Below are 27,671 nucleotides of genomic sequence, written 5' to 3'. Positions count from 1 at the left end.
GTTGTGGTTTTTGCGATCTAAAACCCATAATATGGAGAACGCTCTGATTGGCTTATTTATTTTTCATTTTTGTAATCTATCATACGATTGGTTGTTCTTGTGCATGTTTAAAACCGGAAGTTTTATCTATGACTAAAAGTCAGTCTGATAACGGAAACAATATCCGGACACCTATTTTGTCGTTTTTCTCCCAAAATAACTCAATCTGCATAATCATAAGAACGGATGACAAATGCGACTATGCATATTACCTAAAGAACACAGAGGCATGATGATTAATTTATTGTGGAAGGAAGAGAAGCGACACATAAAATGAGGTCTTCTCGTTTAAAAGTACTAGAACACACCCGTGAAATCGCTGGTCCGTGACTGAATTAAAGTATATAACTATGTCATGTATGTGTAAGCCTTATTTCAGCCTGGATATTTAGTAAAGTCATGCTGATTATAAGATGCAGTTTTCTCTACTTTCAAAATCTTTCTGTTTAAAACCGTCGACCTGGAACTTATCAATTATTGGTAATATTAATTATTTGAAAAACAATTGGGCCAGGAATGGAGTTATTTGTTATCAACAGCATTGTCCAATATTAGTTATAAATAAAGTTGAATTCTTTGTTTCTCTGTTTTCCGTCATGCCGGCTAACAAATTGGAAACTACCTATACGCCTAATTTTAACTCTCGATTTTTAGTATTCGTATTGTCATCTTTTAAAGTGAATATTACAATAGGAAACAATGTGACAATGATATAATTTAGTAATGTCATCTATGTGATTATGACCCGTGTATATAGCAAATCCTAAATACACCGTTTGATGGTGCGCCTGTCAGATGCGGAACGTACAGATAAGGTAACATGTGAATATAGTACTATTGGTATCGGTATCGGATTCGACCCAGAACTTGTTAATTATTGGCAATATTAATTATTGGGAAAACAAAAGGGTCTGGAGTGGTGTAATTTTTAATCAACACCATTGTCCTATATAAGCTATATATATAAAGTTGAATTCTTTGATTTGTCGTTTTTACCCGATGACGGCTGACAAATTGGACCTCGTTATTTTAGTATTATAGATAGATATTTATTTACTTTTTGGTTCGTTTTGTTTGAACATTTTACTTTGGTGTTAGTCGTATCTGAGTGGTTCTCTGCAAGAACCTACCGGAGTAAAACTTTTCTTCTAACAGATCATATTTCAAAACAAACATTTTAGGGAACATGACCACGCGGGACTAGGAATGAAAACCAGAAGATATGAATTTTGTACAAAAACTCCAATTAAGAGAGGTAGAAATAAATTTATCTATAAAATACAGACGCAAAAGATATTCGTTTGCACATAAAAAGTATCAACATCTTTGGTAGAATGTGTTTACTTATCGTTAAAATGAATTGTCGTATCGCCTGACGGTTCTTCTGTTCGCTTTGACAAAGACTTTGGTCTATCTATACGCTATTAGAGATATTGCAAGACTAAATTCTTATTCAACCAAAATCCCTATCAGAAACAAAATAGATGAATGGAAAAACAAAGAAACAGTGGACAAGTTCATATCACCTTTAGGCTTAATGTTACAACAAGCAAAAAACATGAAAGAAGAAACAGATATCAGTATTGATGACATAGAACCAGAATATCAATTTCAAGGTCTACAAGCATCAAAATCTCCACCAGAATATTGGCGTACTCTTGGTTCCTCAAAAAACAGAACTAAAGAACAAGAAATCACAGGAAAAAATTTAATATTAAACAAACTTAACACAGTATCTCCATCAACAGTTGTTGCTTTTACAGACGGTTCTTGCCAATCCAACCCAGGACCTTGTGGAGCAGGTGCAATTGTAATCTTCAACAATAAAGAAATTGAACTTAAACAACCAGTTTCAAAAAGGGGTTCAATTCTTTTGGCAGAGCTGGTTGCAATAAAATTAGTATTAGATTATGTAAGCAGAATTGAAAACAAAACATTAATTGAAGAAGTAAAAATATTTTCGGACAGTCAAACAGCAATTGGAATTTTAACATTAAATTGGAAAATTGAAAATAACAGATCCACTTCACATGAAATTATTTCCCTTATTAAATGTATCCAAAAACACCATGGAATAAGAATTAATTTTGATTGGACCCCAGGACATGCAGATGTTAGAGGAAATGAAATAGCTGATAAACTAGCTAAAGAGGCAGCTAAAGAGGCAAATCAAATTCAGAAAGATACCCATATTACAGTAACTAAACAAGATATTAAAACAGCAGCAAGAATTTTAGTAAATAAAAAGTGGCAACATAGATGGGATAATAGTGATACAGGAAGATTTTATTATAACTTTCATCAGACTGTCAGCAATAAATCGACATTTAATTATCCAGATCACAAAACAGCAAAAATTATTAGAAATTTAAGATCCGGATACTACCTAAAAAATTATCAAAACAAAATCAATCAAAATATAGACCCAAAGTGTGAATGCGGTCAATTAGAAACTGTGGAACATTATTTACTATTTTGTGAAAATTATGAAGAGGCAAGACAGAAACTTATACATGAGATATACTTCAACACAGGATCGTTACACATTGATTTGGAACTTTTATTGTCAATAGAAAAAAACGACAATGTCTCCGTCTCTAATGAAACACTAATGCGATTGTTGGGTGACTTTATTTGCGAGTCGCGCCGGTTTGATTAATGTAATGTTAGATTTTTTTTTGATTTTTTTTCTTTCTTTTCCTTTAAATTTTCATGTTAATTAATAAATGTAGATATATTTTTTAATTTTTGGAAAAATATGTTAAGCACAGTTGCCACCTAATAGTATGTATTTTAAAGTACAAGAGAGTTGTTTACCAGAGTGAATTATAAATACACGCGAGATTTAAATAATTACAAGGGAGACAATCCAGTGTCAACAGCGACACCTACAGAATACAGAATACTATCTATAAAAATATTTCATAAAATTGCAACAATATTCTGTCGTTTGTAGTGGTACATAATGGATTGGTCGATATATAATCCAATGTTTAGGCAACATCAAAACAAACTTTTTGACTATTGTGCATTTTAAGCCCACAACTTAAGGTTCATCATAACAAATGGACAAATATGGCCGTATTTTCACCTCAAAAACTGCTCTGTGTACAGACTAGTCCGAGATTACTCTGACGTCCAACAGCTGTTTTGCCAGACAAGCTGGGGCCGTGGGACGTCAGAGCTCGTCCCATATCAAAAAGTGGATATTTGCCCACCCAAAATAGATGCGCTGCTTCGTCGCTTCTGGTGCCAACTGAGAGCCTTGGAATTATAGAAATCGGGCATCAATCTGTTCATGTTTCATTTATCTCTTCATTTATGTAAGTTTCACCTACCTGCCAACCTTTATATTATCATAATTAGACAGTTTTCACAGTGACCCATCGATTTCTGCATTTTGCCTTTCATTTTCAAAGATTATCACGTGACCACGAGAAAACAGTGATGATTTATGCAAATGACCATAATGTAACACCTCGTTCATTTACGATGCAAGTTATCTAAATGTCTGAGAGCTTCTGATTGTTATTGTGGTCGGAACTAAATGCTTAATACCGATCTCCTGTAAAGGAGGTGAAAAATCGTGGTTGGCTTCTAAATGTTAAACATTGATCTCCTATAAAGGATGTGAAAAAATATAAATATTTGCATATTTGAGTCTCGAGGCCATGCACGAACTCTCTCGTAACTTGACGTCCATTTGAAAGTGAAAGTCAAAATGCAGAAATCGATTGGTCTCTGTGAAAACTTAAAATATGGAAAAATAAAGGTTGGTAGGTAGGTGAAACTTACATAAATGAAGAGATAAATGAAAAATGAACAGATTGATGCCCGATTTATATAATTCCAAGGCCACCAGTCGGCACCAGAAGCGACGAAGCAGCGCATCTATTTTGGGTGGGCAAATATCCACTTTTTGATATGGGACGAGCTCTGACGTCCCACGGCCCCAGCTTGTCTAGCAAAACAGCCGTTGGACGTCAGAGTAATCTCGGACTATGTACAGACTTACCTGTGCAGTTTGGAAAGTTTTAAGGCCTGGCATTATATATTTTTTCTGGATAATAACTTCAGTATAAGTAAATAGAAATCAATAAAATTGTAACACCAGGTTTATAATCTTTAATAAAAGAAGGTTGGGATTGATTTTTGGGGTTATGGTCCCAACTGTTTATTTTTTTACATTTTACAAGCTATGACATTACAAAAATATCACTATCCTTTAAAGTTCATCCTAACAAATGGACAAAAATGGCTTTGTTTACACCTCAAAACCTAATCTTGAGTACAGACTTACCTGTGCAGTTTGAAAAGTTTCAGCTAGTGCATTTTGCATTTCAGGAAGATAAAATCTTGTTTGGATTTTGAATCCAATTTTTGTTAGGGATCTATTTTCCTTCCTGCTGTTGTAATTTAAAATAAACAAACTCCTGAATTACAATTTGATACTGTCCACTCAATTACACCCTTTAACTTACCTATTGTTGTGTAGATATCTATTGTCCTTCTATTGTCCATGTTAATAAAAACAAAACAGCAGATCTTGAGAAGGAGCATCTGAAAGATTTAATACAACTTAGATTAATTTTACACCTTCTGCACCTTTGGCATGAACAATGTACATTGTACAATACCCCCCAGTACTGAGAAATTGATATTGAAAGTACAGGAATTGCATTTAGTACATGATACCGGTTCACCCAGGTATTCTTTCTATTTTTAAAACATGTAAAAAATCAGTTCAAATTCCTGAAATCCTGTATGGAGTAATTATTGAATCTGATTTGATAAGCTAAAAATAGTGAGGAAAGGATTTTCAACTTTCTATTTTGGTGACACCAATATTATTTTTTACTAGTCTCTCCTGCATAATGGTTGATAAGTTTTGATTGCCTGAGGTAGCCCTCCACAGTTAGCATCTGAAGGTGAAATTGCATCTTAAAGTGCAGGAACATGAACATGCATTTTGAAATGGATAAAGTCACTTTTACATTGATACCCAAACATGTATACAGTTTTAGAATCCTGTTCTTCAGACAATTCCAAATCATTAAAAAAAAGTTAAACAATAATGCTTAAGTTCAGTATCCATGGGAACAAAAAGTGTTTGTTTTCTAATTTTTCTTCAAAAATGGCTTTGGGACCCTCTCATTCAGGCTATAAAATATATATAAACTAGTATTTCGCTGCATATCAGACATACATTACTTCAACACTGGTGTATAGCCTTTAAAAAAAATAGGGAAAAAAATGGTTTCTTTCGCCTCATTTTCTCGCAAATTAACTTTCAAAAGTTCGTGCTAAATTAACACCTTACCAAAATAGTCAACAAATGCTGATATAATTTCAGAGTCATTGCTGGAATGGACACCAATTTGAACCCGATATTTACACTTCTACTGAACAAAACATGGTTCAATCTCTTCTCTGGAGTTATATCTTTCCATTACAACCACTTACATAGCAACATTATTTGGTTTTACTAATTTTCAACTACTTTTACCATTTCAATTTGTTTTACAAAAAAATCCACAGGGGCCAAACTAACAATTCTAACTGTGGATATTGAACCAGGCTGGAATTAGTGGTTCTTTACCTCAAATGAAAAAGGAACAATATCCCAAAATACAATGTACAAATGTATGGTCAGATAAAGGGATACACAATACTGGTTTTCTCTTGGGCAAATTCTAGTGATCTCCCCTTAATTCATTTCTAATCATCTCCCTTTTAATTAATTCAAAATGGTATCACTATCACTTTGGTTTTGAGATGACAACAGTTGACATGGTTGACTGTACATATAACTATTGTATAATGTTGTGTTATTTAAAAAAAGTTTCCTTTTTTATAGACTGCTGGTTCATTGAAGAAACACAGAAAATCAACATCAGCAAGACTGTTCAACAGCATTCCTCGTCGCATGTGTTATCGTCTTTGTGCATTAGTTCCGCAAGATCTTCTTGAAGAAGGGTATGTGCTCAATTTCTACACTTTGTACTATAATAAAGAATTTCAAAAGTGTATGCAATAGTATATCGATTCAAAAAAAAATTAATGATTGAAAATAACTAGCTACCATCCTGAAGTTAACCTATGTTATTCTCAGACACAATTTATGTGGATAAGGCATTTTAAAAAAGCAAAAGATTTACAGTTTATTTATATAAAAAAACTTGGATCATTATATTTAGATAAACCTTAAGCTTTATAACAATTAAATAATATCTTTGTGCATCTTACAGACTTGTTTTTCTTGGATTTACCAAATGTGGACAGTTTGTGGTATCTTATTCCTGTCAGTTGCTGGTTGCTGCAGAACATTCAACATTACCTGTCTATGTTTATAAACTACAATGGTGGAGATTTATACCCAATAGTCCATTACATATGGTAGGGTAATAAGTTTAGAAAATAACAATCTTGTATCAAATAAAGGACATTTAATAATCCACAGGCTTATTTTGGAGACATAGTTTTTAAGTTTGGATTATGAAAAATATCTCTTTTTATGCCCCCGCCGTAGCGGAGGGGGCATTAAGTTTTACCCTTGTCTGTCTGTACGTACATATGTACGTCCCAAAATTGGTATCCGTTCTCTAACTTGAGTTTGCCTCAACCAAATGTTATGAAACTTATACACAATGCTTATTACCACAAAACACAGATCAAGTTTGAATTTTGGTGGCATCACTTTAACCGTTCTAGAGTTATGCCCCTTTATAAATGGAAAAATTACAAAAAATTTAGTTTCCGTTCTCTAACTAAAGTTTGCCTCAACCAAATGTTATGAAACTTATACACAAGGCTTATTACTACAAAACACAGATCAATTTTGGTGGCCCACTTTAATTGTTCTAGAGTTATGCCCCTTTATAAATGGAAAATAAATGCAAAATTTTTAGTTTCCGTTCTCTAACTTGAGTTTGCCTCAACCAAATGTTATGAAACTTATACACAATGCTTATTACCACAAAACACAGATCAAGTTGAATTTTAGTGGCATCACTATAACCATTATTGAGTTATGTCCCTTTATAAATAAAAAAAATGCAAAATTTTAATTTCCGTTCTGTAACTTAAGTTTGCCCCAACCAAACATTATGAAACCTATACTCAATACTTATTACCACAAACCTCAGATCAAGTACAAATTTGGGTAGCGTCACTTTTATCGTTCTTGAGTTCTGTCCCTTCATAATGTTGTATTCAAGCTGGGGCATCATCTGTGTCCATGGGGACACATTCTGCATTTATTTTCTATTCTTCCATGAATACATACCTATCTTCTGCAAATTTCTAATTATGTGCTTATACATATAGTATTTTGATCAAACATTTAAAATCTTGTCCATTGAATAATATATTAAAAGTTCTTGTTTTTGGTGTATATTGGCGTAAATACATACAACAATTTCAAACATTGATAAGCTTAAGGTAATATGTTGACAGTATTCTGAAAGGGCATGACAAGTATATATATTTGATTCTTTTTTCTTTCTTTATGAATCATTTGACATAATTATAATATTCATAATCCTAGATAATAGTGTTCTGGATTTTGAGTGTATCTATGTAACTTTTAAAAGTAAACTTGTTTTTATACGACTGCAAAAAAATTTGCGGCCGTATATTGGTATCACGTCGTCGTCCAAAGACATTTGGTTTTCGGACAATAACTTTAGTATTAGTAAAAAGAAATCTATGAAATTTAAACATGGTTTATAACCACAAAAGGAAGGTTGGGATTGATTTTGGGGCCCAAATAAGCATTTTTCTAGTTTCCAGACAATAACTTGTGGAACGATGTATGGATCGCTCTGAAATTATATCACAAGTTTCCATATCACAAAGGGATGGTTAGGATTGGCTTTGGGGGGTTATGGATCAAACTGTTTAGGAATAAGGGGCAAAAAAGGGAGAAAAAACAAGGGTGTCCTGGTTAATAGACAATTACTTTTTAAATTATGTATAAAGAAATGTTGTATTGTCTTGAGGTGATAAGCTGTCAATTTATTTTTAGAAGAACTATGTTGATAATTTTAAAAATGCTGATTAAGGTATATTAATTTTAGCCATGATTATGTCATTTTCTCTTTTAAGACTTTTATGATGTATTTAAATGGGTAATTATGGTTACAAACTCCATTGGAAATTTGAATTGATGTTATGACCATACATTGTATCTTGAGGGAAAGAATTTTTTTTTTTGAAAAAGGGGGGAGGTTAAAAAAAATTGGTGGTGGGTAAACAAAAATATTTTTTTATGGGGGGAGGTCAATTTGCAACAGCATGGTTAATTGCACAAAAGCAAAAAAAAGTGGGGGGGGGGATTTCTTTTTTTTCTGGGGGTGGGGGTCAATTCGCAACAGCATAGTGTATTGCTAAAAAACAAAAAAATTGAATATAAATTCAAATCATATAACCAATTCCAAGTTCTTTGACTACAGTTATTCTGTGTCAGAAACCTATTATGTGTCAAATATTGAATTACAATTCAAATTCAGACCTGTATCAAGCACAAATTTTGTGTCCATTTTTGTCCCAACTGTTCAGGGTTGACCCTCAGCGGTGGTATCCAGCTGCGATCGGCAAAGCAATTTATTTAATTATCTATTAGTTGGAGCCAGAGGATAAGCTTTTTTCAATGCTTATTTTTCTAAATTAGATTTTGATTATTAAAAAACTTTCTTCAAGACAGTTCTTTTTTGCTATCATATCATATTTACTTACTCTCATTGCATTTTTGTTCTGTAAATATGATATTTTGTTTGCAATATAAATAAGATATCTTAAGTTTTTTTTTCTTATTTTTCCTAATGTCCCAAATAAATAATTTATGTCTTTTCACTATGTAAGAGTACTATGTTATGCAATATAGGAAAGGTGTACTTACATAAGAGGTCTCTAAACACAATAGCTCCAAATAGAGCTTTCATTACTTAGTAGTAGCCATATTAATTATGTGTATCAGCGGGGGGGGGAAATGTAAACATAAAAATATAGTAGATGTGCCAATACGCATAATTAACAGTGCCTGGTGATGTTTCATATCCTGACCGGTAAAATTACTTTGTTACTTCACGATAGAAGTATTTTTTATGCCCCACCTACGATAGTAGAGGGGCATTATGTTTTCTGGTCTGTGCGTCCGTTCGTCCGTCTGTCTGTCTGTTTGTTCATCTGTCCGTTTGTTCATCTGTCTGTCCCGCTTCAGGTTAAAGTTTTTGGTCAAGGTACTTTTTGATGAAGTTGAAGTCCAATCAACTTGAAACTTAGTATACATGTGCCCTATGATATGATCTTTCTAATTTTAATGCCAAATTAGAGAATTTATTCCTATTTCACGGTCCATTAAACATAGAAAATGATAGTGTGAGTGGGGCATCTTTGTACTGTGGACACATTCTTGTTTATTCTAATCTTTTCAGGTTTCTGAAGTGAGACTGTTTGGAGAAGAAGATGTCACACAAGATTTGTTTATCACATTTTGTCAGTGGCAGGATGATAGTTCTAAAGTCCTAGTCTTGGGTCAGAGGTTAGATAGTTTAAATTCCAGCACAGTACCCCATTGATTGTATGCTATTTAAAAATGATCGAGGTTAACATAAGTTTTATGTTTACCATCACAAATTTGTTGACTGATACAAAATGTTGTGTAGCTCAACTCACTTGCAATCTTAAATCTTTAGATACCAGAATAAGAATAATCTGATTTGTCTTATTCATCTATTTCTGAGATTTGAACTTAATTTAACAATATTTTTTTGTAAAATTGAGAAATTGAGATGTCAATATTAGGAGTGCATGTGCATTTGACAGGTGTTGTATGAAATGGCTGCAAGTTTAAGAAATCATTAACCTGTAACTCAAGTATTGTAGCAGGCAAGATATTTTATTTTATCCTTCTATAATTAATGTATTTGTATGTATATAAAAACATAAGTTGCAATCAATAGGGATTTTGATTAATTGGTTCATCTCACTTAAAAGAGAGAACACATCCATTCATAAAGAAATTAGACAGACTTGATTTGTAAAATTAACAAAAATACTGAAATTTGTAAATTTATATTTTTTTTTTCAGACTCTTTGGCATTATAGATATTTATGTTGTTTGGTCACACAGATTATTAAGTCTCCCAAACAAAGTTTAGAGACTTACTGTTTTTGCTCAGTTCTTATTATTTTTATTATTCTTCCTCTTCTGCCACTTTAAAAATGAACTTTTCCACAGCGTTTCTCCAAAACCACTTGTCAGATTTACTTAGGGTTTTATAAAATGTTAGATTTATATGTCTAGGGGAGCCATCAATCTTTCGTTTGTTCATTGGGGTCTATTAAGAGGTATTTTGGGGGGCTTAATTATGAAGGGAGGGGTTTACTATAGAACCCTATGGGATTTTATTTTCTAAAAATTTCAAATGAATATAACTTGAAAGCTGTAAGTGATAGACACAAACAGTCTTCAGTGATCAAAGAACAATGAAACAAATGACATGAAATATAGCTTGCGTCCCTTGGGAGTCACCCTACCCCCTTCAATTTGAAAATATGCTATTATCTTGTAAACGGTCGAGATCCCCTCCCCTAAACATAAATAGTCTTGTATTGGACAATAAAACGAATCAAATGAAATGAAAGGGAAGTCCCTGCTGGTCACCCCCACCCCATTCACTTTAAGAATGTGCTATTATCTTGTAAACGGTCCAGATCCTTACCCCTAAACCATATATATTCTTGTATTGGAAATAAAACAAATCAAATGAAATAAAAGGGTAGTCCCTGGGGGTCACCCCACCCCCTCTTGTTTGAAAACTTGTAAACGGTCAAGATCCCCACCCCTAAACCATATATAGTCTTGTATGGGACATTAAAAAAAATCAAATGAAATGTAGGCTAAGTCCATGGGGGTCACCCCATTCCCCTCATGTTTGATAAATTGTAAATGGTCAAGATCCCTGTCTCCTAAACCATGTATATTCTTGACTGGGACAACAAAACAAATCAAATGAATATGGGACCATATGAATGGCGAATTATGGGAACTTGTTTGGGAGACTTCGTAACAGCATCCTGTTACAATTACTTCTTGTTTTAACTGTTTTAGTCACACATTTTTTTAAATTATCAGGATGGATACCAAAGTTTATGCTGCAGCTGTCTTAAAACCTAATTCTATATTTAAAATGAGTACTGTTGGACAGATATATAAGCTTACAGAATCTCAGTCTCCCCTGACATTACAGTAATTTAAACCTCATCTTGAACTTGACTATCTCATGACATTTCAGTTTACCAAGTGTCTATAGAGATAGTTGTTATCAGTGTTGCATAAAAATTATATTGTGTATTTCAGTTTACCAAGTGAAGATAGAGATAGTTGTTGTCAGTGTTACATGACAATTACATCGTTTCCTACCTCCTACAGGTGCTCATTTTGTCAGCTGCTTCAGACAGGTAAATTATTCTGCCTTGTGCTTGAAGGGGGGGGGGGGATATTTTTTGCAAATGATGTTGTTTACAATGCTGTAATATTTTTTCTGTCTATGATGAAATAACATAAAAAATTTGGTGCACACTGAATAACGCAGGTAGTGGGTTATTTAACAGTGTGCACCACATTTATGTTATTTCGATAGACAGAAAAAATATTACAGTCATTTCTTATAATTTAATTCTAAATTCCATTTTAAACCATAGAAAACCATGAAAAAACGTTGATGACGTCACAGTCACATGACTAAATTATGTCTATGGGCTCATAACAAAATAACGTCAGCCAATCAGAAGATGCGTTACATCCAAAATTAAATTATTTGATCTTATATATCTGTCCTTTGAATGTAATGTTAATGAAATGAATGGACCTACCAGACAAAACAAGATACCATTCATGAAAGTACCCTTTACAAAAAATTAGTACATTCCTGTCATTTGAGTACGTTTAAAATAAATACTTTAAACTTGGTAGGTGCTAGTAGTACCGAAAGTGGCTTTAAACACCAACCAAGAATCAATCAGTCAATATACTTATAAACTTTCATTACAGCTAAACTATTTGAAAATGTACCTTGTGCATAAAAGTTTTAAAAGTTTGCTTGACTGTTAGGTGAGCCTTTTTTTTTCAAACAATAAAAATCATGGTTCAAAACTATGTTCAACTTAGGCACCCTGTGTGCATATGTTAAAAATCATTTCTGCTCTCCAACTTTCAAAACCCTTATAGTTAGGTAATAAAACTTGGCACTTCTAGCATACTGACTCTTTATTTTATTCATGTAAACTTATGTTATACTGTTATCTAAATATACTTTTTTTGTCTTCTGCAGCACCAAAAGAATTACAGACGATATCAAAGTGCCTTGCTCATAAATATGCCTTTCATACAAAATTTGAATTGACTCCACCTTACCCACCGTTTTGTCCTAGAACTCAATTAAAGATTGATGGAGTAGCAGTGGTAAATACTGGTGATTCTATTGTTGCTCTTTCTGTATGTGTCGGTGATTCTTGTAAACATTCACCCATGTGTAGAATGGACTGCTCCGTAGTGGAAAGTATGGATGATCCTGGTTCCACAGATGGTGTCATATCTGATACTATTAAATATACTGCTGTACGGAGTCCAGCCTCTCCGTCACATTTATGTAGTGAATGTAGAAAGAGACCATTTTGTAAACATGAGTATGTGTTCTCTCCCTCGCCTAAAAACTTTTCTGACGAAAGTCAGAAGGAGAATATGGAAGCATATTTGTTAAAAGAATATAGCAAGCAAAAATCGCCAAAATCTCCACGTGTCATTGATTCAAATCAACGAAAAAATGGAAAACATGGATCCCAAGGGATGAGTTCACAAGAGTGGTTTGAAAGCATGGGGGATGAAAATCAATCAAACGGAGTATTGACTGCTCATTCATCATCTGTTATTCATGAAATTCATGACGGTGGATCTAATATACATAGTATGGAGGTTGAACAGGATAGAATCTCCAAAGACAGGTGCTTAAGATCACCAAAAGATGAAAATTCTTGTGATTCAAAAAGTAGTGTTCAAAGCAGTATTTACTTGCCTTCTAAATCTAGTCCTTTACATGTGTCAGATAATTATGACTGTTCTGATAATCAAGTGGCACACAGTCCTCTCCGTATTACGACCAATACCCAGAATTCTCAATCAAGACAGGCATCACAACGATCGTTTTTCTCACCGTCCAACAGCACAAGTAGTAGAAGTACGACAGACAGTCTTGTGTTACAAGTGAATGATTCAAGGACAGTCACGTTTTCTGTGAGAAAATATACACAGTCACTTGAACAAGATGATGAATCACAAGAGGTTGTTGAAGGTAGGTTACGTTGGCTTCCTTTATGCATAAGCTCAAAGAACAAATATTTGCATAATGATTATCTGCAGTAGATAGACAAGTTACATGTACACGCTGTCTGCTCTATGGTTGGGTTGTTGTCTCTTTGACACATTCCCCATTTCCATTCTCAAATTTATTGATAATTGTAAATTTCAGCTGAATTCAGGTAGCAAGTAAAATCAAATTAAAGTCATAAGTTGAACTGGAAATGATATAGGTCTGATCGATTGTTCAAATATTCTTGATTTTGCATTGGTAAATTGTACATAATCAGTTTCATATATTGTACTGAGAGAATATATACTCCTGATTAATTGTTCAATCGATATAGAAGATGTGGTATGAGTGCCAATGAGACAACTCTCCATCCAAGTCACAATTTGAAAAAAATAAACCATTATAGGTTGAAGTACAGCCTTCAACATGTGCACAGAGTCTTGACATTGTACATTTACATCGTTGACGATTAAAAAAGTGAATGACAAATAAAGAGTGCACAAAAAACACAGAAAAGTACAGAAACACAGTACAGAAAATCAAAGTTTGAGCGAGAAATTAAGTGGGGAAAAGTTTAGCACTTTTGAAAGGTCAGCAGTTATTGATGGTACGTCACAGTATCTAAACAGTGAAATGTGGACGGAATTATTAAATCTTTCACTTTTTAAAACTTTTTTCAGATGATTTAGACTTGGCCTATCGTAGTGTATTACCAGTTGATGTACAAGGTCCTGAGGGGAGATCACTCCTACTTTCACAGAAAAAAGATGTTAATCAGGTTGGTTGGATAATTTATTGTGAAAAAAAATTTGAAACTTATGTATAAATGCATTTACTATATACATGTTGTAGCTTATCATGCTTATCTCATTTATAAGATATGACATGAGAACACTGATTAGGTTTCTGACTTATGACAATCACATAGATATATTGGGATCCTAGCTGAAGAACAATATATTGTGTTTTGAATTCATTAATATACTTTTTGTCGAGCCTTCGACTTTAGTTGAAAAAGCGAGACTAAGCGATCCTACATTCCGTCATCGTCGGCGGCAGCGGCGTCCACAAATATTCACTCTGTGGTTAAAGTTTTTGAAATTTTAATAACTTTCTTAAACTATACTGAATTTCTACCAAACTTGGACAGAAGCTTGTTTATGATCATAAGAAAGTATCCAGAAGTAAATTTTGTAAAAATAAAATTCCATTTTTTCCGTATTTTACTTATAAATGGACTTAGTTTTTCTGCGAGGAAACATTACATTCACTCTGTGGTTAATGTTTTTAAAATTTTAATAACTTTCATAACTATCCTTGATTTGTACCAAACTTGGACAGAAGCTTGTTTATGATCATAAGATAGTATCAAGAAGAAAATTTTGTAAAAATAAATTTCCACTTTTTCGTATTTTACTTATAAATGGACTTAGTTTTTCTCCGAGGAAACATTACATTCACTCTGTGGTTAAAGTTTTTAAAATTTTAATAACTTTCATAAACTATCCTTGATTTGTACCAAACTTGGACAGAAGCTTGTTTATGATCATAAGATAGTATCAAGAAGAAAATTTTGTAAAAATAAATTTCCACTTTTCCGTATTTTACTTATAAATGGACTTAGTTTTTTTGCCAGAAACAAAACATTCACTCTGTGGTTTAAGTTTTTAAAATTTTTATAATGTTCTTAAACTATCCTGGATTTCTACCAAACTTAAACAAAAGCTTGTTTCTGGTCATAAGATATTATTCAGAAGTAAATTTTGTAAAAAAAAAATTCACTTTTTCCGTATTTAACTTATAAATGGACTTAGTTTTTCTTCCAGTTAACATTACATACAGTCTGCAGTTAAAGTTTATAAAACATTTATTAGATTCATAAACTATCCTGGATTTTTTACCAAACTTGGAAGCTTCTTTCAATCAAAAGACAATTTCGAGAGAGAAATTTTTATTTATGTTTTTCCTCATTTTGTTGAGTATGCGATTAACAGCAAAAGTAGGCGAGACACTGGGTTCCGTGGAACCCTTACAAATTTTTGTTTTTGCAGAAATATTTGAATACTGTTAGTTGAAATTTTTATAATAGATGTAGGAAGATGTGGTGTGAGTGCCAATGAGACAACTCTCCATCCAAATAACAATTTATAAAAGTAAACTATTATCTATAGGTCAATGTACGGCCTTCAACACGGAGCCTTGGCTCACACTGAACATCAAGCTATAAAGGGCCCCAAAATTACTAGTGTAAAACCATACAAATGGGAAAACCAACGGTCTAATCTATATAAAAAACGAGAAACACGTATTACTTACTTAAACAAAAGACAACTACTGTACATCAGATTCCTGTCTTAGGACAGGTGCAAACATTTGCAGCGGGATTAAACGTTTTAATGGTACCAAACCTTCTCCCTTTATCTGAAACAATAGCATAACATCACAACATAGAAAAACACACGATAAAATATAATTGGAAGGCTTAACTCAATTATGCTTTTTTATTTTTTCCAGAAACATTTAAAGGTTGTGCAGTTAACGTTTGATGTTGAGCATTACCTTGAGGAAGTGATTGGTCAAAAAGCAGAGTGGGGTCATCGTTATGTTTCTTTTACAAACTATGACCTACAAATTCTTGATGTAAGCAAACACTAAAATTAATATCTAGATAATCATGAATATTCTTTATTCAGTGTTTCTTTATTTAGGTTAATATTTCATCTGTAGTAAGTTACTGCTCATTTAATGGCACATATAAAATATTTTTAGAATTTCTTTCCTGTTTAGAAAATTAGAATAAATACAAATTTTTATGCCCAACCTACGATAGTAGAGGGGCATTATGTTTTCTGGTCTGTGGGTCCGTCAGTTCGTTCGTCTGTTGGTTCATCCGTCTGTTCGTTCATCCGTTCGTCCGTCCGTTTGTTCGTGCTGCTTCAGGTTAAAGTTTTTGGTCAAGTTAGTTTTTGATGAAGTTGATGTCCAGTCAACTTGAAACTTAGTACACATGTTCACTATGATATGATCTTTCTAATTTTGATGCCAAATAAGAGTTTTTACCCTGATTTCATGGTCCACTGAACACAGAAAATGATAGTGCGAGTGGGGCATCCATGTACTTGGGACACATTCTTGTTCAACATCTTGTGGAGCTGAGACACATTTATCTATAAAATAATTTCCATTTTATCAACATGAATGTTAAATAAAAGGGTTGTTGACAATTAACTTATATTTACTACTCTAGTCTATGGTGTCGCATATTTTTCATCTGCATTTATGCATTCATCCTGAACATGAATGAAATATTTACTCTTCGAAATTTAACAAACATCAGTCAATTATATTGTTTTGCTTCACTTTAAATGGACACCCTTTTGAGATGTTTATTTGTTTCTTAATTACAGGTATGTGCAGACAGAAATTTAGTTGTTGGAAAAGTCATTGTTTTATTACATGCCCGTGAAGAAGTAGACCTGCCAAAGAAAGTAAAGCGATGGTAAGGAATATATTATTAATAACAACATCCAGAAAAAATATAATTCAATTTACACTTTATATATAAAAATAAGAAAATGTGGTATGATTGTAAGTAAGACAACATTAACCATCCATCAAGGTTCAAATGCAGTAGAGGTGAGCAATTATAGACTACTGTACAGCCTTCAACAATGAGAAAAATCAATAAGATATAGTCTACTATAAAAGGCCCTGCAGGAAAAATGAACATGAATCAATGACAACCACCAAACTATATGCTTCTAACTTGGGACAGGCGCATAAAGCATGTGACAGGGTTAATGTATGTTTTCTGTGTATACACTAGAATTTCTGATAACTTGCACCATTGGATTGTTCAATGTAAACTTTTAATTACAGGACTTTGAATATTTATTAATTTAAGAGATGTGGGGTATTTGTTAGCCAGACAGAAATTGAACAAAATCAATAATAGAAAAAAATAACATCCTGAGATATTAAAATACAGTCTTCATTGATCATGGATAAATGCTACACATTTTGAATGGATTCAACAGAGACAGCAAAAGATTTAAAAAGACACACTGACAAGGTTCTAGACTTGTGTTTAGTCTCGTAACAACATATGTTCTTGTTATTGACAAAATTAGGGTTGCTGTAATTATTGAGTATTCCAAGGTTTAGAACTTATAAACTAGGAACTAAAAAGTGTTTTTAAAATGCATGTGGTACATGTATCTGTTATAAGTGTTCTAGAAGTTTCACGTACAGATTTGTGCTTTTTACAGAAATTTTGTTATTTTTGCTTTTGGGAATTTACATGTTGTTAGTGGACATTTTTGTGATACATTAATTCAAACTTTAAAAATGTCACAATTAAACCAAATATGGAATATAAAATAAAAGTTGAGGATTCATAATTGCATGAAAATTATCTATAAATGTGTAATTTCAAATTTTGTGATTCTTTTGTAGCAAAAATTCCATCAAGATGTACCAGACCAGTTTTTGTTTTACCTGGAATTTAACAAATGGTAGGTTGTCGTAATAGTATTATAGGCTTGATATGAGTTTAATTCCTACTTTCATAAAAAAAAAAAAAGAAAAACAGCATAATGTTTTGATTACAAGATAAGTAAAACTTTGACTTTGTGAGGTGAAAGCATCCCATGAAATCAGTTGTACATGATAAAGGAGAAATTTGCATAATGAAAATGATGATTTTGAAGTATATTTATTGAAAATCACCAGTGGAGCTATATTGCAATCACCAGGGACTAAGGTCATAAAATATTTTGAGTCCAATTATCAATAGATTACCTATATCTATTAGCATATTTCTGTGCCATTATATAACTTTCATGATATTTTAATATTTAAGTGTCTTTCTTGAACAAATCAGCCAGTTTGCAGGACATGCTATTTGCACTTTTAAGAACCACATGTACAAGTTCAGGTAATACTTGATACAAAACAGTTGACCAATCAGTAGATTTTCACAGTCTACCACGAAGAGTTGCAATGCCAGGAAAACAGATCTTGAAAAAACTATTTTTAAATTTTGTAGGTTTTTATGACACAGTAAACATTGACAGATTAACTGAGGTCAATGAGACAGAGATGAGAAGGTATTTATTTATATATATATTTTGAATAAGTAAGTGATGAATCTTCATGCATTTATTGTTTATTTTTAAATTTAAATAGTAAAATACTGTAAATTCAGAAATTATTGTGTGCATCTATTATTGCGATTTTATCCTTATTGTCTAAAATGCAATTTTATCATTTGCAATATTAAAAAAATAAAAATTTTATTCATATAAAAATTTCAAAATGCGAGTTTTAATTATTGTGATTATAACCCTGTTGCATTTTTCACAATAATAAAAACATTGCAATAATTTCTGAATTTACAGTTGTAGCAGTACAGGAAACGGAAGGATAAATGTTCTATAAAGTTTAAGAAAACTGAGTTACATCAATGTTGTTATTTTTTTCAGGAAAGAATGGAAGCCTGGACATAGAGAATGTGCCTTATTGAGACGTCAGATGTTTGTCCCTCAGTCCACCCATAGATATATCAATGTTCTCACTAATGAAGCTGTGTTCAAAGGTATGTACATAGGTTTAGTTACTTAGGAACTTTTGTGATTTAGAATCTCAAAACAGTGTGTTGTAAAAATGTTGTTCCTGTATGAGTAAGAGCAAGAACTGTTTCGTTGATGCTCTGAAAAATCAGTTTATTAAAGACGAAATGTATTGTGTGAATTTTCACCCGTGTGAGCTCCCTTTTTAGCTCACCTGGCCCAAAGGGCCAAATGAGCTTTTCTCATCACTTGGCGTCCGTCGTCTGTAAACTTTTACAAAGATCTTCTCCTCTGAAACTACTGGGCCAAATTTAACCAAACTTGGCCACAAACATCATTAGGGTATTTAGTGTAAAAATTGTGTCCGGTGACCTGGCCAACCAACCAAGATGGCCGCCATGGCTAAAAATAGAACATAGGGGTTAAATGTAGATTTTGGCTTATATCTCTGAAACCAAAGCATTTAGAGCAAATCTGCTTATATCTCTGAAACCAAAGCATTTAGAGCAAATCTGACATGGGATAAATTGTTTATCAGGTCAAGATCTATCTGCGCTGAAATTTTCAGACAAATCAGACAACCCGTTGTTGGGTCGCTGCCCTCAAATTATTAATTTTAAGGAAATTTTGCAGTTTTTGGTTATTATCTTGAATACTATTATAGATAGATTAAACTGTAAACAGCAATAATGTTCAGCAAAGTAAGATCTACAAAGAAGTCAACGAGACCAAAATGGTCAGTTGACCCCTTAAGGAGTTATTGCCCTTTATAGTCAATTTTTAACCATTTTTCTAAAATTTTAAATATCTTCTCTCCTCTGAAACTACTGGGACAATTTTAACCAAACTTGGCCACAATCATCATTGGGGTATTTAGTTCAAAAAATGTGTCTGATGACCCCGCCCATGAACCAAGATGGCCGACATGGCTAAAAATAGTACATAGGATAAAATGCAGTTTTAGGTTCATATCTCTGAAACCAAAGCATTTAGAGCAAATCTGATGTGGATAAAATTGTTCATTAGGTCAAGATCTATCTGCCCTGAAATTTTCAGACCAATTGGACAACTTTCGTTGGGTTGCTGCCCCTGAATTGGTAATTTTAAGAAAATTTTGCAGCTTTTGGTTATTATCTTGAATATTATTATAGATAGAGATAAACTGTAAACAGCAATTATGTACAGCAAAGTAAGAATTACAAATAAGTCAAAATGACCAAAATGGTCAATAGACCCCTTAAGGAGTTATTGCCCTTTATAGTCAATTTTTAAAAATTTTCATAAATTTACAAAATTTTTGTAAATTTTTACAAATTATTTTCAACTGTCACTTCTGGGCCAAATAATGATAGATAGAGATAATTGTAATCTTCTCCTCTGAAACTACTGGGCCAAATTTAACCAAACTTCACTGGGGTAAAGCTGATGACCGTAACTGCATTCACGGTCATCCCAAGATGTCGGATGAAAAATTAGGTCAGTTTCTGTATTGTCTGTTATAGTGTTTCTATATCATTTTCTTTACAAATCATACATTGAAACGCTGTAAATTTATAAAAGAATCACTCGGAAATCACTAATTACTTCCGAGAAATGTGCATGAAACGGGAAATTCGATTTGAAAAAATCGTTCAGATGACCGTAAATCATAATCAAAATATTTTCAAGATGACCGTAACATAAAACAAGGATGACCGTGATTGGTAAAAAGATGACCGTAACTTGTAAAGGATGACCGTAATTTGTAAAGACTGACTGTAATTTATATAGGACGACCGTAACTTTTATAGGATGACCATCAATTCTAAGAAATATCCGTATTGTATTCAAAGCTTTTTTGTTGAGTTTGTCGATATCAATAGGGGATCGGTTAGCGGATATAAATATGTTTCATAAATTTTTTTTTAAACTATAATATAATTGGCCGTATTTTGGATTTATGACAATGATAGTAAATTGCATATTTCTCGTAAATAATGAAATATTTATGGATAACGACGTTAAAATTTTAACACAAATTGACAGCGATACGACGAAAATTTGAAGAAACATGAATGTGTCCCTAGTACACGGATGCCTCATCTACACTATCATTTTCTCTGTTTATTGGACTGTGAAAATGGGATAAAACTGTAATTTGGCATTAGAATTAAAAAGATCATACCATAGGGAAAATGTGTACTAAGTTTGAATTTTATTTAACTTGAAGCTGGACAAACGGACAAACAAAAAGACGAACAGACGAACAGACGAACGTACGCACAGACCAGAAAAACATAATGCCAATAAATGGAGCATTAAAAACATTAATAATACATACAAATATTTGGTAATCGAGTCTGTGTATGGTTCCAGAGGGCAGATTAAAATCTTAATTTGTCTTGATATATGCAGGCGGAAACACTTTTGAAATAGAACAAAAGAATCGAAGCTTTGGATCCTCAATGCTCTTTAACTTTTTACTTGTTCGGCTTTATAAATATTTTGACATGAGCGTCACTGATGAGTCTTATGTAGACGAAACGCGCGTCTGGCGTACTAAATTATAAACCTGGTACCTTTGATAACTTTTATCGAGAAAGCGATAAATGTTTACTGTAATGTTTGATAGAGTAACAAAATTTTAAAAAGTTAATAGAAACAAATAAAACGACAATTTTCTTCTCAATTACGAAGTGTTTTACTTTAAAAACACCATTTGCATAAGTTTTCAATGTATCTATTACATAATAATGCAAAACAATAAGATATCTAGTCGACGACATGGGTATCTATAAGTTGGATGTAGAAAATGCATAATCTCCGATTTTTTTTTTTTTTACCACGGACGGAGAACATATCAATCTTTTAGTTCAGAAATATTCGTGTCTGCCCTTCCATTATGTGAATCAAGAAAAAATCCCCCAAAATAGGTAACGATTGTATCGAAAAGAGAAAATCGAGTGCACCTTTTTATGTTAGGGCATGTTTGGGGTGTATATTTTGTCTTTAAAACGTACAAAGCAAGAGTATTTGATATAGCATCTGGCTTCAGATTCTATCATTTTTATATATCAAAGCTACAGGTTGACTTTATAACGTAAATATATGGGTCAAGTGAAATACCTATCTAATGAATCACAAACACAGAGTAGGTGTGTTCGAATTGCTATTTTTTTCTATAAGTACTTGACGACAGTCATTTAATTTGTATGATGAAAATGGATATCTTCGAAAAAATATGATTTTCTTGTGTGTGATAACTAGGGTTTATAATCTTCAACCACTGAAAATGTTTAGTCTGCCCTTCCACGAAATATTTAATTAGAATTTTTTTCAAAAATTCCACCTGACATCCAAACAGACAATATTTTTTAAGTTTAATCAATGCAGACAAGATCATTAACTGATGCTCATTAGCTAGTAGATACATTTGTCTTTTAAAATATAACTGACATATAACGATCGATCGTAATGGTGCTATGTGGATAAATTTATCAGTTTTCAAGAGCAAAATTGGCAGAGAGTCATCCCTACAGTGGCTTTCATTTCTACGATTGTGAGCATGAACTGGCGTAATAGGGAGATAATTTTGAAGAAGTAGAATACTGACTATATGAATAACATTTCTGTATATACACAAAAAACCAACAACGTTCCCCCTTGTGATACGCTTTTCGTACAAGACTATTTTAAGGATCTACTTTGCTGGAGCTCACATTCACTAGTTTAGTCGTATGATATTTTCAAAATATTTCTGTTATTGTATTTGCACGACAAAATGGAAGACGATATAATATCAATTGATGTACATGCATTGGCATTTTTAAAAATGTGTATTTATTATATGTCATTAAAAGGAATCCCTGAAATGAAAAAAAATCTTTTGTCGAGCAGTTGCATGGACAAATGATGGAGGCTGTGCACCGCATTTTTTCCATTATACTTGTAAAGTGTCATTTTATCGCGCTTTTGTAGCATGTTTTCCCTACCTGTTTATTTGCATGTCTTTTTGCAAATTCATTTAAAAAAAATTAAACCCTCTACTGTAAAAAAGATACATATGGTAATCTTTGCATTTGAAGCACGTCTTATTTTCTTCTACCTATAGGATAATACTCTCATATTAATATGTTTATACCAACACGATTAATCATTTGATACAAAAAGGTAGTTATATAAACACGGATATTTCTTAGAATTGAGGGTCATCCTTTAAAAGTTACGGTCATCATTTACAAATTACGGTCATCTAAGAAGCAATTACGGTCACCCTTGTTATGAATCGCTGATTCTGTTACGGTCATCTCGATTTTGATTTACGGTCATCTGAGCGATTTTTTCAAATCGAATTTCCCGTTTCATGCACATTTCTCGGAAGTAATTAGTGATTTCCGAGTGATTCTTTTATAAATTTACATCGTTTCAATGTATGATTTGTAAAGAAAATGATATAGAAACACTTTAACAGACAATACAGAAACTGACCTAATTTTTCATCCGACATCTTGGGATGACCGTGAATGCAGTTACGGTCATCAGCTTTACCCCAGTGAAACTTGGCCACAAACATCATTGGGGTATTTAGGTTAAAAAATGTGTCCGGGGACCCGGCCAACCAACCAAGATGGCCACCATGGCTAAAAATAGAACATAGGGGTTAAATGTAGATTTTGGCTTATATCTCTGAAACCAAAGCATTTAGAGCAAATCTGACATGGGATAAAATTGCTGTTACTAAAAGGCCAAGTTTACTATAGATAGAGAAAATTGTAAGTAGCAAGAATGTTCAGTAAAGTAACATTTACAAACACATCACCATCACCAAAACACAATTTTGTCATGAATCCATCTGTGTCCTTTGTTTAATATGCACATAGACCAAGGTTAGCGACACAGGCTCTTAAGAGCCTCTAGTTTATTAAGCCTGAAACTTATGTCGCAGAAAGCTCAACATAGAGATAGTGATACGGTGGAGGAGGCTATGTCAGAGGCTTTGGCAGCGCCATTAGCTAACTTCTTAAAAGCAGTATATTTTAGAAGGTGGGAGACTTGGATGTTGAAGGGCATACGATACAGTTTTGATCCTGTATTTACAGTTTGCTGAAAATTTTCATATAGGCTATTTTTTGCCTGATTAAATCATATATGTAATAAAAAATATACCTTCATGTGCTACTTTTTGAGTTAAATGAGGTCGAAATTTTGTATATTTGCTCAAAATATGGATTTATGGCCGTATTTTCCCTCTCAAAAAATAGCCATAACTTTTTTGTTTTAAAAGATAAACACAAATTGTTTTTTGTTAAATAATTTGTAATTTCTGTATTTTATAGATATCCTAACAATTTATGCATTTTTTATTCAGAAATAACTCATATTTATCAAATGGTCATGAATTGAGAAAAAAAATGTATTTTTTTGCTGTGCATTTATCAACATTAAAACAATTGCACCATTTACAGTTTTATAAAATTTGGTTCACATAATCTCCCTGCAAAATGAAACAAAATGTCATTTTAAAAAATAGGGGTCCATGCACTCGTTTTCAAATTAAATCAGTTTGAGTGATAAAAATCAGTTGAAAAATGCATTTTTTCCCGATATGTCACAATTTGACGTCGCGAAAATGACATTTTACGTTAGCAACGTCATTACCTCCCCTGTAACTGTATTGTATGCCCTTAAAGATGTATTATGTTAAGAAGTTTCCATCTGTCACATGTCCATTTTCCATGACCTCATTTTAATGGTTCAGTAACTACTTGAAAAATAAGTTAAGATTTTTAGCTCACCTGGCCAAAAGGCCAAGTGAGCTTTTCTCATCACTTGGCGTCCGTCGTCGTCCGTCGTCGTCCTGCGTTAACTTTTACAAAAATCTTCTCCTCTGAAACTACTGGGCCAAATTTAACCAAACTTGGCCACGATCATCATTGGGGTATCTAGTTTAAAAAATATGTCCGGTGACCCGGTCAACCAACCAAGATGGCCGCCATGGCTAAAAATAGAACATAGGGGTAAAATGCAGTTTTTGGCTTATAACTCAAAAACCAAAGCATTTAGAGCAAATCTGACATGGGGTAAAATTGTTCATCAGCTCAAGATCTATTTGCCCTGAAATTTTCAGATGAATCGGACAACCTGTTGTTGGGTTGCTGCCCCTGAATTGGTAATTTTAAGGAAATTTTACTGTTTTTGGTTATTATCTTGAATATTATTATAGATAGAGATAAACTGTAAACAGCAATAATGTTCAGCAAAGTAAGATTCACAAATAAGTCAACATGACCGAAATGGTCAATTGACCCCTTTAGGAGTCATTGCCCTTTATAGTCAATTTTTAACCATTTTTCGTAAATCTTAGTCATCTTTTAGAAAAATCTTCTCCTCTGAAACTACTGGGCCAAATTTAACCAAACTTGGCCACAATCATCATTGGGGTATCTAGTTTTAAAAATGTGTCCGGTGACACTGTCAACCAACCAAGATGGCGGCCATGGCTAAAAATAGAACATGGGGTAAAATGCAGTTTTTGCTTATAACTCAAAAACCAAAGCATTTAGAGCAAATCTGACATGGGGGTAAAATTGTTCTTCAGGTCAAAATCTATCTGCCCTGAAATTTTCAAATGAATCAGACAACCTGTTGTTGGGTTGCTGCCCCTGAATTGGTAATTTTAAGGAAATTTTGCTGTTTTTGGTTATTATCTTGAATATTATTATAGATAGAGATAAACTGTAAACAGCAATAATGTATAGCAAAGTAAGACCTAAAAAGAAGTCAACATGACCAAAATGGTCAATTGACCCCTAAGGAGTTATTGCCCTTTATATAGTCATTTTTTTTAACAATTTTCACAAAATTTGTAAAATTTTACTAACAAAAAAAAAGTTACATTTTCCACTGTAACTACTGGGTCAAGTTCATTATAGATAGAGATAATTGTAAGCAGCAAGAATGTTCAGTAAAGTAAGATCTACAAACACATCATCATCACCAAACCACAATTTTGTCTTGAATCCATCTGTGTCCTTTGTTTAGTATTCACATAGACCAAGGTGAGCGACACAGGCTCTTTAGAGCCTCTAGTTTGTAATGTTAATTTTTCATATTATGAGTAATATGATAACTATATTTGGTATGTGCGTTCCTTGCAAGGTCGTCATGCTCATCAGTCAGTTTTTACTTGACCTCAACCTCATTTCATGGATCAATGAATAATGTTAAATTTTGGTGGTCAAGTCCACATCTCATACTATAAGCAATAGGTCTAGTATAGTTGGTGTATAAAAGGACTGTAAGGTGTACATGTCCAACTGGCAGGTGTCATCTGACCGTGACCTCATTTTATGGTTCACTGGTTATAGTTAAGTTTTATGTTTTGGTCTGTTTTTTCTTATACTGTATGCAATAGGTCAACTTTATTTGGTGTATGAAAATATTTTATGATGTACATGTCAGTCTCGCAGGTTAAAAATGTTTTATTTGACCTTGATCTCATTTTCACAGATCATTTCTCAGAGTTAAGTTTTTGTTTTGGTCAGTTTTTCTTAAAACTATAAGCAATAGGTCAACTATATTTGTTGTATGGAAGAATTGTAAGCTGTATATGTCTGCCTGGCATGGTTCATCTGACCTTGACCTCATTTTCATGGAGCAGGCACTTTATGTCTAAACTATTTGATTAGTAGAAGGATGAAACCATGAATGTAAACCAATAAACCAGTTACATTAGAATATTCTATGAAATTCATATTTTTGATGTCTTTTGCAGATACATTTTTTAGTATTTTAGATTATTTTATTTCAATGTAGCATTATCCCTGGAATAATACACTACATTTTATTATTAATACATAATTGTTATGGTTGATAGAAATAATTATCTTTTATTTATATTTCAGGAAAATCATTGTCAATGATAGTCTCCCCTCAGCATTTTGTCGCTATTCTAATGTGATTCTCGTGGTGCCAAGAGAAGACGGCAGTTATCAAAATGTTTTGTTACAAGACTCATTAATGATTTGACACATGACTTTTTAAGTTGTAGACCAAGACTTTGTAATTAAGCAGTGTCATATTTTAACTCAAACATTGGTGTTCAGATTTGTCAAATAAAAGTTTTCATTTGAAATGATTCAACTTTAAATATAATGCCAATGTTTAAAGAATATCAGGAACTTGTTTCTAATAAAATGATACAAAACTGTAAAGAATAAGATCCTTATTTTATAGGAACTTGAAAAAATTGGAACCGCTCAAAAACATTTCTATTGTTGTAGCTTTGTTGTTACCATAGAAATCGAGCTTGTAAAATTGAAGACTCAGTTTATAACATTTATACAATAGATCTATACAACTGCATGCCATTAATTGTTTCTAATTTTAACATGACATCCTTCAAACGCTTTGAGTACACACCTGTGGTAAAATATAAATATACTGCCTGGGCTGTTCAGATAGTACTCCCACGTCATGTGCTTTTTTTGTGAATGAGTTACCCGGCGTCATAGAACGATGACGTCAGATAATGAGCATTTTAGGGGAAAATACACACTTGTGAAACCGAAAATCATCACAACAAGGAAACGTAAACAAAAGATGCTAAAATGTGGTATAAGCCATTTTTTTTAATACATATGAGACAAGTTAATTATCATTTAAATTCATCCAAAACTATCTAAATATGTTATTGTAAATAGTTTGAGCATGT

General features: G+C 32.8%; 1 protein-coding gene across 1 annotated transcript; it reads left to right on the top strand.

The window, feature by feature from the left end:
• The first annotated feature begins 1,181 nt into the window (after positions 1 to 1,181).
• Positions 1,182 to 27,092, top strand: LOC143068588 (DDB1- and CUL4-associated factor 15-like). The gene is made up of 13 exons (XM_076242773.1): positions 1,182 to 1,294; positions 5,897 to 6,015; positions 6,288 to 6,435; positions 9,474 to 9,580; positions 11,402 to 11,502; positions 12,375 to 13,391; positions 14,090 to 14,187; positions 15,924 to 16,049; positions 16,817 to 16,908; positions 17,865 to 17,923; positions 18,457 to 18,517; positions 18,893 to 19,005; positions 26,863 to 27,092. The coding sequence occupies exons 1-13, from the start codon at positions 1,262 to 1,264 to the stop codon at positions 26,916 to 26,918; spliced, it is 2,130 nt and encodes a 709-aa protein (XP_076098888.1). The 5' UTR covers positions 1,182 to 1,261; the 3' UTR covers positions 26,919 to 27,092.
• Positions 27,093 to 27,671: the final 579 nt, after the last annotated feature.

The sequence above is a fragment of the Mytilus galloprovincialis genome, chromosome 3 (genome assembly GCF_965363235.1).
Source record: "Mytilus galloprovincialis chromosome 3, xbMytGall1.hap1.1, whole genome shotgun sequence".
In the NCBI taxonomy this organism is placed as follows: Eukaryota; Metazoa; Mollusca; class Bivalvia; order Mytilida; family Mytilidae; genus Mytilus; species Mytilus galloprovincialis.
The sequence above is the reverse complement of the archived record's forward strand: the minus strand, read 5'-3'. Positions and strand labels throughout refer to the sequence as shown.

What these genes read in the sequence shown, in the direction of transcription:
- LOC143068588 (XM_076242773.1), top strand. Translation starts at nt 1,262, where the DNA reads ATGAATTTTGTACAAAAACTCCAATTAAGAGAG. An exon ending in CCAATAGTCCATTACATATG is followed by an intron (nt 6,436 to 9,473) that starts GTAGGGTAATAA and finishes TAATCTTTTCAG; the next exon opens with GTTTCTGAAGTGAGACTGTT. An exon ending in ATCACAAGAGGTTGTTGAAG is followed by an intron (nt 13,392 to 14,089) that starts GTAGGTTACGTT and finishes AACTTTTTTCAG; the next exon opens with ATGATTTAGACTTGGCCTAT.